General features: G+C 46.6%; 1 protein-coding gene across 8 annotated transcripts in view; it reads right to left on the reverse strand.

Moving 5' to 3' along the window:
- The window catches only part of LOC129820269 (protein 4.1-like), a 129,425-nt gene that overhangs the window by 43,092 nt on the left and 72,648 nt on the right, over positions 1-13,685 (reverse strand). For all 8 annotated transcript variants that reach the window (XM_055877319.1, XM_055877326.1, XM_055877320.1 and 5 more), the window contains 4 exons: positions 10,527-10,679; positions 10,242-10,339; positions 8,357-8,532; positions 348-604 (listed from right to left, as the gene is read on the reverse strand). In XM_055877319.1, coding sequence (XP_055733294.1) covers positions 348-604; positions 8,357-8,532; positions 10,242-10,339; positions 10,527-10,679 — 684 coding nt within the window. The remainder of the gene's footprint in view (positions 1-347; positions 605-8,356; positions 8,533-10,241; positions 10,340-10,526; positions 10,680-13,685) is intronic.

A 13,685-nucleotide genomic window follows, 5' to 3' on the forward strand; every position in this document is an offset into this window, starting at 1 on the left:
CGCTCTAACTGGAGCACGGGCTATAGGTCTACCCAAATGTCGTCTATGGATATGCTTTCCATTTAATAAAGCTACTGTATAAACCTCGGTTATTAAATAGTGATACTGTATACAACCTACACATGTACATGTGAACTGTTGTCTGGCATTTCAATTTGTTGCTCGCCATTTTGTTAAAGCTCGTGTAGTGTCATCCTCGTGTAATCAACCTGGTTCAGTCAGTCTCCAATGAAATACTGTACAACGTGTTCTGTAGTACTGCATGCAGTGAGGCAATATCCTGTTACATCTCAAGAGAGTTGCAGTGCCCTGGCCTGATTCTGTGAGTGTATGTGTGAGTGAAATACCTTGAACTCTGGGGTGGACTGTGGTCTGGAGCTCTGTGTCTTGGAGACCTCTGTCACCTTGCTTTCCACCTTGGTCTCTTCCTTGATCTTCCTCTCTGCTGAGCGTGACTGGCGGCCCGGGGCGGTGGATGCTTCTCGCCGCTCACTGCGGGGCAGGGCAGAGGTCACAGGGGACGGGGCGGCATCCCCGGGAGAGACGGGGGACATAATGGGAGCACTGACTGGACGGGTGCTCTTGTCTGGAGTGGACACCATGGCTGTAGGGGGACGGGAGGAGAGGAAGGAGGAGGAGAAGAGGGGGAGGAGAGAAGAGGAGGGAAAAGAAGGGAAGAGAAGACGAGAGGAGAGAAGAGGAGAGGAGGGAAAAGGAGAGAAGAGAAGAGGAGAGGAGAAATGGTTAAAAAAAATCACAGCAAAGAGAAAGAGGAACCATAAAGACATCAGGTTTCCTGCATACTCACACTCAACATAATGACATAATGACATACTCAACATAATGACATAATGACATACTCAACATAATGACATACTCAACATAATGACATACTCAACATAATGACATACTCAACATAATGACATAATGACATACTCAACATAATGACATAATGACATCCTCAACATAATGACATACTCAACATAATGACATACTCAACATAATGACATACTCAACATAATGACATAATGACATACTCAACATAATGACATACTCAACATAATGACATACTCAACATAATGACATAATGACATACTCAACATAATGACATCCTCAACATAATGACATACTCAACATAATGACATACTCAACACAACATAATGACATACTCAACACAACATAATGACATATGCACACACACAGGTGCACACTCGCACCTTATTAAAGGCAGTTCCTCGTGCGACCACCAGGGCGCAGCGAAACGACATAGACTAGAGCACGTACCTGTAAGGATGGACGACGTGACAAATGGAACAGGCCCTTGGGAGTAGGGAGGTGAACCATACAAACAACTCAAACCAGTCAACCATCACTGGCACTGAAGAGAGTGAGAACCGATCAGAGACAGAATCCTATGTGGCCTGAGACTGGTGTCATGTGACCACACAAAGTGTGATACGTCTATAGAGGTAGAAATCTTCTTTATAAAAGTTGCTGCAAAGCCAAGTGAGAACACAACGAGGCCAGAACACAACAAGGCCGAAACACAACGAGGCCAGAACACAACGAGGCCAGAACACAACGAGGCCAAAACACAACGAGGCCAAAACACAACGAGGCCGAAACACAACGAGGCCAGAACACAACGAGGCCAGAACACGAGGCCAGAACACAACGAGGCCAGAACACAACGAGGCCAAAACACAACGAGGCCAGAACACAACGAGGCCAAAACACAACGAGGCCAGAACACAACGAGGCCAGAACACAACGAGGCCGTAACACAACGAGGCCAGAACACAACGAGGCCAGAACACAACGAGGCCAAAACACAACGAGGCCAGAACACAACGAGGCCAGAACACAACGAGGCCGAAACACAACGAGGCCAGAACACAACGAGGCCAGAACACAACGAGGCCAGAACACAACGAGGCCAAAACACAACGAGGCCAGAACACAACGAGGCCAAAACACAACGAGGCCAGAACACAACGAGGCCAAAACACAACGAGGCCAGAACACAACGAGGCCAGAACACAACGAGGCCAAAACACAACGAGGCCAGAACACAACGAGGCCAGAACACAACGAGGCCAGAACACAACGAGGCCAAAACACAACGAGGCCAGAACACAACGAGGCCAGAACACAACGAGGCCAGAACACAACGAGGCCAGAGCACAACGAGGCCAGAACACAACGAGGCCAGAACACAACAAGGCCAGAACACAACGAGGCCAGAACACAACGAGGCCAGAACACAACGAGGCCAGAACACAACGAGGCCAGAACAACAGATCCATAGCTCAGCAAAAAGTATTTCAGAGGAAGATGCAGACAATATGAAGCTGTGGTTATTATAAGCGTAGGGGGAAAATGCTATGCTCTCAATAAGAAGGTCCCACTTGTGAAAGTTAAGACGTTTCTGACTTATGAAATTTAGGACCATTCTTCTTCTGCTGTAGCGTCGTAGAGTTATTTTTAGTCTCATGCCGTTTACCTCAAGGAACAGTGGGTGTCTTGGGACTGACGGAATCCCACAGGAAGTCATAATGATTTAGTTCAAACACAGGCTCAGCGGCTGCCGTGGCTAATAATGTAACATTGTCCTCAGGAACCAAAGCAAAGACACATATTCCAGCAGGCATGTTAAGTCTGGCGTTGTCTCGTGAAAAACAAGGTCAGTTCCTGGGTGAGTAAGCGCAGTGGAGGGAGGGCTCTCCTTCAAAATGGACTTCCTGTATGTGCTTGGGGTTTCTCAGGATCCAAAGCAAAGCCACATAATATCCCAGCAGACATGTCAAGCAGCTTGTCAAGCTTGAGACAACCGCCAGGTCATTTCCTGGGCGAGTAAGCAATGGGTCAGTAAGTTGCTCTTCCCATAGCTACCTGGGGGTGGTGGTATGAGTGATGCAGGCGGGTCGTGGTCCAGCAGCACAAGCCATCGGTGAGTGGTGAAGGTTAGAACAGGGTGGAACAGACATAGAGCATGCTGGTTGGTTAAGCTACAGTAGGGTTATGTTTAGCAAAATTCAAGAACCTTTACAAAATTCACAGGTTTTCCAGAAATCCGGCTGGAAGATTCCCGGATTTCCTGCTTATTCCGGGAAACATCCAACCGGGATTTCTGGTTTTAATTACCGGAATTTTGAGAAAGAATTACCAGAATTTTGGACATCCTTTAGAAGGAGGATCAGTGGCAAACAAAGCGTGGCCAAACCATTCAGTACCTGGTGGTGTCAAATAGACACGCTTGTCCAATAACAACAACCAATCATCACCCCACCTCTACCCACTGTAGTTTGGTTCAGTCCACCACATATCTTACTCTCCTGGTCGGTGGCCTCAGCTCCACCCTCTTCCACACCACTCTAAGGAAGTGCGCCTCATCAGCACAAACCACTGGTCTCCTCTTCCTCCTTCCTGGTTCTCCTCCTGGTTCTCCTCCTGGATCTCCTCCCGGTTCTCCTCCTGGTTCTCCCCCCGGTTCTCCTCCCGGTTCTCCTCCCGGATCTCCTCCCGGTTCTCCTCCTGGTTCTCCTCCTGGTTCTTCTTTATTATGACACCATGTCTTCTCTCTGTCTCTGTGACAGCCTCGCGCTCGACCTGACGGGGATGTTGCTGAACCGGAGACGATGTGACTGGAAAGAAGGCCAGCTATCAATCATGAAACAGCTACCATGCCAACCAACCACATTCAGCTTTTAGTTTTAAATGTGACTTTTTATGATCTCCATAGAGAAAGAAGTCTCCTGACTTCAAAGACATTCCTCAATGACTACCGGTTAAATAAACTATAAAATACCAACTGTTCAACTGTGGAACTAATAAAACTCTTGATGAGTCGGGACTCACACTGTAGCATGCTGAGTGTCTTAATAAGGGCAGGGAGGTCTAAAGATCCAACCTGATATCCTCCTCTCCCTGAGACCTGCCCCCACCGTCCACACCTCAGCAGGAACGTCAACAGGTGCTGGAGGTGTCGGGAGGAGCAATAATTATTACAGTAACGCAGGTAGTTAGCCTAGCAGTTAAGAGCGTTGGGCTAGTAACCGAAAGGTCGCTGGTTCGAATCTCCGAGCCGAGGAGAAGAAAAATCTGTCTGTGCCCTTGAGCTCCTGTAAGTCTCTCTGGATAAGAGAGTCTGCTAAAATGACATAAATGTAAGTAAAAAGGTTGTGATTAACGATTAGGAAAATGATGATTAGCGACTAGAAAAGTATTTCGGTCCTTGAAAAGCTCCGGATCTAAAAGCAACAGCTGAGGCCATGAACAAGACAGAATAACAACAGTTTACTGCACTGTGCTATAGAGACCAGTGGGTGGCAACATTGAGCTGATGGGTGAAAATTCACAGTTCAGATGCAGTTCAGGAGAATAGATAAACAAGTTCCACTAGTCTGGTTGTCCATCACACTGTGTTCAGCTCACTGGACTGCTTGTCCATCACACTGTGTTCAGCTCACTGGGTTGGTTGTCCATCACACTGTGTTCAGCTCATTGGACTGGTTGACCATCACACTTCTCAGCTCACTGGACTGGTTGACCATCACACTGTGTTCAGCTCACTGGGTTGGTTGGCCATCACACTGTGTTCAGCTCACTGGGCTGGTTGGCCATCACACTTCTCAGCTCACTGGACTGGTTGACCATCACACTGTGTTCAGCTCACTGGACTGGTTGTCCATCACACAGTGTTCAGCTCACTGGACTGGTTGTCCATCACACAGGGTTCAGCTCACTGGACTGGTTGGCCATCACACTGTGTTCAGCTCACTGGACTGGTTGGCCATCACACAGTGTTCAGCTCACCGGACTGGTTGTCCATCACACTGTGTTCAGCTCATTGGACTGTTTGACCATCACACTGTGTTCAGCTCACTGGACTGGTTGACCATCACATTGTGTTCAGCTCACTGGACTGGTTGTCCATCACATTGTGTTCAGCTCACTGGACTGGTTGTCCATCACACTGTGTTCAGCTCACTAGTCTGGTTGTCCATCACACTGTGTTCAGCTCACTGGGTTGGTTGGCCATCACACTGTTCAGCTCACTGGACTGGTTGACCATCACACAGTGTTCAGCTCACTGGACTGGTTGACCATCACACTGTGTTCAGCTCACTGGACTGGTTGACCATCACAGTGTGTTCAGCTCACTGGACTGGTTGTCCATCACACAGTGTTCAGCTCACTCGACTGGTTGTCCATCACACTGTTCAGCTCACTGGGCTGGTTGGCCATCACACTGTGTTCAGCTCACTGGACTGGTTGACCATCACACTGTGTTCAGCTCACTGGACTGGTTGTCCATCACACAGTGTTCAGCTCACTGGACTGGTTGTCCATCACACAGTGTTCATCTCACTGGACTGGTTGACCATCACACTGTGTTCAGCTCACTGGGTTGGTTGGCCATCACACTGTTCAGCTCACTGGACTGGTTGACCATCACACTGTGTTCAGCTCACTGGACTGGTTGACCATCACACTGTGTTCAGCTCACTGGACTGGTTGACCATCACACTGTGTTCAGCTCACTGGACTGGTTGTCCATCACACAGTGTTCAGCTCACTGGACTGGTTGTCCATCACACTGTTCAGCTCACTGGGCTGGTTGGCCATCACACTGTGTTCAGCTCACTGGACTGGTTGGCCATCACACTGTTCAGCTCACTGGGCTGGTTGGAAATCACACAGTGTTCAGCTCACTGGACTGGTTGGCCATCACACTGTGTTCAGCTCACTGGACTGGTTGGCCATCACACTGGGATAACACTAACACTGGCCTGCATCCTAAATAACACACTATTCCCTATGTAGTGCACTAAAAGTAGTGACCAATATTGGGAATAGGGTGTGATTTGGGATGCAAACCCAGTGTTCGTTCTCTGTGTGAACCTACACTACATAGCCAAAAGTATGTGGATACCACTAAATGTTGGAACATTGCTGCTAAAACAGCCTCCACTTTTCTGGGAAGGCTTTCCACTAGATGTTGGAACATTGCTGCGGGGACTTGCTTCCATTCAGCCACAAGAGCATTAGTGAGGTCGGGCACTGATGTGGCGTAATTAGGCCTGGCTCGCAGTCGGCGTTCCAATTCATCCCAAAGGTGTTCGATGGGGTTGAGGTCAGGGCTCTGTCCAGGCCAGTCAAGTTCTTCCACACCGATCTCAACAAACCATTTCAGTATGGACCTCACTTTGTGCACAGGGGCATTGTCATGCTGAAACAGGAAAGGGCCTTCCCCAAACTCTTGCCACAAAGTTGGAAGCACAGAATAATCTAGAATGTCATTATATGCTGTGGCGTTAAGATTTCCCTTCACTGGAACTAAGGGGCTCGAACCATGAAAAGTGGCCCAAGACTATTATTCTTCCTCCACCAAACTTTACAGTTGGCACTATGCATTGGGGCAGGTAGCGTTCTCCTGGCATCCGCCAAACCCAGATTGTGTGCGGCTGCTACTACCGAACAGTTTTTGTGCTGACGTTGCTTCCAGAAACAGTTTTAAACTCGGTAGTGGGTGTTTCAACTGAAGACAGCACTGGGTGGTCCCGTGGCCTACCACTTCGCGGCTGAGACATTATTGCTCCTAGACGTTTCCACTTCACAATAACAGCACTTACATTTGACCGAGGCAGCTCTAGCAGGGCAGAAATTACGAACTGACTTGTTGGAAAGGTGGCATCCTATGACGGTAACACATTGAAAGTCACTGAGTTCTTCAGTAAGGCCATTCTACACTCTACAGTGTTGGTCTATGGAGATGTCATGGCTGTGTGCTCAATTTTATACACCTGTCAGCAATGGGTGTGGCTGAAATAGCCGAATCCATCAATTTAAAGGGGTGTCCACATACTTTTGTATATATAGAGTACCTGGAGAGAGACAGATACTTCTAATATGCTTTTCTACTCTAGTTGTGTTGTAGTGTGACAGGCAATTCTACTCAGAGTCTACTGTAGTTGGTTCTAGCATGGCAGGAAATCTCTCTTAAGAGAACAGAAACAAATAGAGAAGATATATTGTAGACTCGGAGTGACATGACAGATAATCTGACCAGGGCCCAATGAGGTAAGGTCACAGGTCATGCATACTGTAGCCAAGTAGGAATGCATTTAAGGTGGAACTGAAGTATTCAGGGGGGTTGAGGCGGGACAGGGCCTGAAGGCCTTAATTGTCGGAGTAGAGGACCTTGTACATTTCAGGTAAAATAACAACCCAATGTTTATCTCCCCGGACAAATTAACTAGCAACAGCAAGCTAGCTAAATGTCATGAATGTTTCATGTGTTTCGACCTGTCCCCAAACTAATATAGCTGGTTCACAGTTAGTTTTGGTATTTTAACCTGTGTGTCTTGATCGCATCTGGTGGGTATAGACAAAATCAACATGCGCACGATGGCGGATGCACGTGCGGAGCCGGTTTGGTCAGCATGTTAGAGGTTGAGAAGAGGCCAGCGAAGAGAGGGTTAATAAACCCTGAACTAGGCCAGTACTGTTACTGTACCTGAATGTAATGTTACTACAGAGGTGGGTGGTTGAATTCAAGGTAATGTTACTACAGAGGCAGGTGGTTGAATTCGAGGTAATGTTACTACATAGGTAGGTGGTTGAATTCAAGGTAATGTTACTACAGAGGCAGGTGGTTGAATTCAAGGTAATGTTACTACATAGGTAGGTGGTTGAATTCAACGTAATGTTGCTACAGAGGTAGGTGGTTGAATTCAAGGTAATGTTACTACAGAGGTGGGTGGTTGAATTCAAGGTAATGTTACTACAGAGGCAGGTGGTTGAATTCGAGGTAATGTTACTACATAGGTAGGTGGTTGAATTCAAGGTAATGTTGCTACAGAGGTAGGTGGTTGAATTCAAGGTAATGTTACTACAGAGGTGGGTGGTTGAATTCAAGGTAATGTTACTACAGAGGCGGGTGGTTGAATTCAAGGTAATGTTACTACAGAGGTGGGTGGTTGAATTCAAGGTAATGTTGCTACAGAGGTAGGTGGTTGAATTCAAGGTAATGTTACCACAGAGGTGGGTGGTTGAATTCAAGGTAATGTTACTACAGAGGTAGGTGGTTGAATTCAAGGTAATGTTACTACAGAGGTGGGTGGTTGAATTCAAGGTAATGTTACTACAGAGGTAGGTGGTTGAATTCAAGGTAATGTTACCACAGAGGTGGGTGGGTGGCTGATATGGTAAGCAGTTCTTTTCTCTCTGGGAGGGGCTGGAGTAAACACAGAGACTTACATCTTGCTGGAGTTAAACAGGGACAAGTCAGACTCTCTCTCGCTCTCTCTCTCCACATACACCCCTACCCCACCCACAGTCCCATTCAACAAACCTTCGTCCAGGCTGCGTGAGTTCCTCTTGCTGGCCGAGCGTTGGAACAGGGGGGCTGGCCTGTCAATCATAGAGCTGGCCTGGCGGGTCTGGGCCTGGGTCCGCCCACTGTAGCGGAACTTAGAACCCAGCGCTAGGAACTTCCTGGGAGTGGTAGCCACCTCAGTCGAGGTCAGTCTGGACAGAGGAGGAAGAGGAACATTTCTATAAATATATACATCTAATATATAAAATTCTGCCGTTCGATTGCAAATATGCAGACAGAGTCCAAAGGAGAACACACAGAAGGCTGTTGTATAAAACACCTGTCTCCACATCTTCAAACTAAGGGCAACCATGGCATCCGTGACAAAGAGGGAGAAGTATACAGGTAAGATAGTCTAGCTAGCTACATTTTCAGATATGACATGCTTCAAATTTTGTCAGAAAGTAATTTCCATTTCAAGTTAAAGTGTACTGTTAGCTAGCTAGTTAACGTTAGCTGGATGGCAAGCCATCCAGCTAACGTTACGTGTATGATCTGTGTAGTTATATTATTCGTATCTCAGAGCCATTTGCATTGCTAGGTATAGTCTAATGTTAGCTAGCTAACATTGAACCTGGTTGGTTAGCTACCTGCAGATTCATGCAGGGTAGTAATGTCATGAGTTGGGATTATGGTTCATTGTTTAGCTAGCTAGCTACATGTCTAAACAAAAGACTCCACTATGCAAATAACCATTTCAATAGAATGTTCATGATGTCACTGTGACAACTGTTGATAGACGTAGCTGGTAAATTCGCTCTGGCTATCTACTTCGATTTCAGAGCACTCTCGTCCAGGTGTGCCAGAGTGGAGAATAACTGATACATTTACGAATGCTCAACACCCTTTGAATATGGCCAGTGTCAGAAAAGTTGGCAAAAAAACAAATAAAATTGTTGCCAGCAGCACAGTTACAGTCACCAACGCTCTGGATAACATGAAAACAGCCTAACCAGCTCTGCTAGGGTGAGTAAAATGGTCAGAGTGGGGTGTTCTCTCATTTGTGTCTGGAAGTAGCTAGCCAGCTAGCCAACGTTAGCCAGTTAGCTTGGGTGCTTGACTGCTGTTGTTAGGGACAGACCGCTCGGATCAAACCTACTCCTCGGCCAGAGCGTCCAGTGTGCGCTCTGAAGGCTCCGAGAGCGAAAGGCTCTGAATTTACGAACGGACAATCTGACAACACTCTGAGTTTACGAACGCCGAGAGCGCACTCTGAGCCCACTCTGGCACTCCAGATTAAACTTTAAAAAACACACCCATAGTATGCCTTTATGTCTTTAGTCTTGAAATCTTTGGTTGTTTGGTACATGGCTTCACATGTGAATCCTTAATGAGATGGGTGGGGCTAAGGCTTTAGAGGGTGCGAACGATGCTGAATGGGTGTAGACAAAGAAGAGCTCTCCAGTAGGTGTACCAAAACATCCAAGGGCCATTTTTCTCAAAAGTGAGGTTACAAGTTTATCAACTTTCACAGCAGAATTACTTTCCCTTTGTTCCACAACTGTAGTGTATGATAAACCATTTTCTATCTCTGAGTCTCTACTTTTATCCAATGTCAAAAACACAATTTCAAATGTAGCTACATAAGACCCGAAATCGAGCCGGTTGGTCACAATTTAGCTTTTAAATATAGCTAAGTACATTAACATTTTAGCAGTGTATTCCACTAAGGTAGGTAAGACAACCACATACAGTATTAGTCATTGTGAGTAAGTAAACTACATATAACTACTATATAGCCATACTAATAATGTATTACTGACCCTTTTCTATTTAATACAATAAAATAGTAACGTGGTGTTCTTCCCAAGTTACAATGATAGAACCTATCATGGGGAGCTTCAACAGTGTGTTCTCTTACCTGAAGAAGGTGTGATGCTCCACACACACTTTCCACAGCTTCTTGGAGGCCTTGTAGTTCGGCAGTCTGAAACCGATGGCGCTTTCGTAATGCTCCAGCTGGTTGGAAACAAAATCATGATGAATGATGGCCGCACTGCACTAGATCCACTATACCTATTGGTTTGACATGTAACTCAACTTTTACTTATGATTACTGTACTGCTTATCTGACTCCTGGGAGATCAGGCCTCTTGTGGGCTAAAAGACAACCAAATAAACAACCAAACACATAAATAAAGTTGACCTCTGAGGGGCGTATCTTGATGAAGAAGCTGCTGCGTTTGTAGGAGACCTTGAGGACTTTGGGCCAGGGGAAACGGTTGATCCTCAGCTTGTCCTTGTAGACCATCAAACCCCCAGAACACACACCCAGCATGATGTCCACTCCATCTAGATCCTGGAGAGAGGGATGGGAGGATGGAGGGTGGGAGAGAGGGAGAGAGAGAGATTTGAGAGAGAAAAAGAAAGGATGGAAGAGTGTGTGAGTGAGTAAGAAAGAAAGACCACCCAAAAACAAAGAATACAACAGCTAGATGTCCATTTGCATGATTGCTGACATTATGCCATTGACTTGGCCTGCGTGTTAATGCAATGACAACATTGATCCACCGGGAGGCAGCATCCATCTCCCTTTCAGCATAATGACTTCCATATTTCATTTTAAATCCCCGGTTTTGATGCAAACAGATTGACCTCATTTCTGCTACTAAATCTGTGCTCTGACAGAGGCACGCGTTTCTCCCTTTTTTGGGAACAGACACAAACACTGACTTCACAGCTGACGTAGGTTACACTGCAGCAGGCAAGGAGGTAGGTGGGTGGGTGCTATAACCATGTTAAATACTATATACTATATTTGCATCCCAAATGGCGCCCTATTCCCTTTATAGTGCACACCTTTTGAGGAGCCCTGGTGAAAAGTAGTGTGCTATGAAGGGAATAGGGTGCCGTTTGGGACGCATCCCATTTCTTCGTCATCATCATCACCAAGCCTTCTCTGCTCGGTGGTTAATAGGACAGATGTGATATAACTGGCCTCCAGTGGACAGACAGAAGGACACTGAGGGACAATCTGGGCTGAAACACCTGCATGCCTACCAACGCGTCCTCATACATGGAGGTAGAACATAGTGGAATATAGTGGCTGCAGGTTGAGATTTGAAAACAAGTTAGAACCTACTTATATTCACAACATTCACAACAATGTGATGTTAACACACAGCATCTTCCTTTTGACTTTTTAGTCAGCTTGTCTCCACACGGAGCCTGTCAGTTTCTGTGTTGAATGAGTAATGCTCTGCAGGTTGGGGTTGTGATCCTATAGTACATTACCTTGGCCTGGGTTGTAACTCTACATTACCTTGGCCTGGGTTATGATCCTACATTACCTTGGCCTGGGTTATGACTCTACATTACCTTGGCCTGGGTTATGACTCTACATTACCTTGGCCTGGGTTATGACTCTACATTACCTTGGCCTGGGTTATGACTCTACGTTACCTTGGCCTGGGTTATGACTCTGCATTACCTTGGCCTGGGTTATGACTCTACATTACCTTGGCCTGGGTTGTAACTCTACATTACCTTGGCCTGGGTTATGACTCTACGTTACCTTAGCCTGGGTTATGACTCTACATTACCTTGGCCTGGGTTGTAACTCTACATTACCTTGGCCTGGGTTGTAACTCTACATTACCTTGGCCTGGGTTATGACTCTACGTTACCTTAGCCTGGGTTATGACTCTACATTACCTTGGCCTGGGTTGTGACTCTACATTACCTTGGCCTGGGTTGTAACTCTATGTTACCTTGGCCTGGGTTATGCTCTAAATTATCTTGGCCTGGGTTATGACTCTACATTACCTTGGCCTGGGTTGTAACTCTATGTTACCTTGGCCTGGGTTATAACTCTGCATTACCTTGGCCTGGGTTGTGACTCTACATTACCTTGGCCTGGGTTATGACTCTGCATTACCTTGGCCTGGGTTATGACTCTACGTTACCTTGGCCTGGGTAATGCCTCTACGTTACCTTGGCCTGGGTTATGACTCTACATTATCTTGGCCTGGGTTATGACTCTACATTACCTTGGCCTGGGTTAGGACTCTACATTATCTTGGCCTGGGTTATGACTCTACGTTACCTTGGCCTGGGTTGTAACTCTACGTTACCTTGGCCTGGGTTATGACTCTACATTACCTTGGCCTGGGTTATGACTCTGCATTACCTTGGCCTGGGTTGTAACTCTACATTACCTTGGCCTGGGTTGTGACTCTACGTTACCTTGAACTGGGTTGTAACTCTGCATTACCTTGGCCTGGGTTATGACTACATTACTTGGCCTGGGTTATGACTCTACATTACCTTGGCCTGAGTTATGACTCTACATTAACTTGGCCTGGGTTGTGACTACATTACCTTGGCCTGGGTTATGACTCTACATTACCTTGGCCTGAGTTATGACTCTACATTACCTTGGCCTGGGTTGTAACTCGACATTACCCTGGCCTGAGTTATGACTCTACATTACCTTGGCCTGGGTTGTGACTCTACATTACCTTGGCCTGAGTTATGACTCTACATTAACTTGGCCTGGGTTGTGACTACATTACCTTTGCCTGGGTTATGACTCTACATTACCTTGGCCTGAGTTATGACTCTACATTACCTTGGCCTGGGTTGTAACTCTCTACATTACCCTGGCCTGAGTTATGACTCTACATTACCTTGGCCTGGGTTGTGACTCTACATTACCTTGGCCTGGGTGGTGATCCTACATTACCTTGGCCTGGGTTGTGACTCTACATTACCTTAGCCTGCGTTGTGACTCTACATTACCTTGGCCTGAGTTATGACTCTACATTACCTTGGCCTGGGTTGTGACTCTACATTACCTTAGCCTGCGTTGTGACTCTACATTAGCTTGGCCTGGTTTGTGACTCTACATTACCTTGGCCTGGGTTATGACTCTACATTACCTTGGCCTGGGTTGTGACTCTACATTACCTTAGCCTGCGTTGTGACTCTACATTAGCTTGGCCTGGTTTGTGACTCTACATTACCTTGGCCTGGGTTATGACTCTACATTACCTTGGCCTGGGTTGTGACTCTACATTACCTTAGCCTGCGTTGTGACTCTACATTAGATTGGCCTGGTTTGTGACTCTACATTACCTTGGCCTGGGTAATGACTCTACATTACCTTGGCCTGGGTTGTGACTCTACATTACCTTAGCCTGCGTTGTGACTCTACATTAGCTTGGCCTGGTATGTAACTCTACATTACCTTGGCCTGGGTTGTGAATCTACGTTACCTTGGCCTGGGTTGTAACTCTGCATTACCTTGGCCTGGGTTATGACTACATTACTTTGGCCTGGGTTATGACTCTACATTACCTTGGCC

This window comes from Salvelinus fontinalis, chromosome 22 (genome assembly GCF_029448725.1).
Source record: "Salvelinus fontinalis isolate EN_2023a chromosome 22, ASM2944872v1, whole genome shotgun sequence".
Taxonomy (NCBI): Eukaryota; Metazoa; Chordata; class Actinopteri; order Salmoniformes; family Salmonidae; genus Salvelinus; species Salvelinus fontinalis.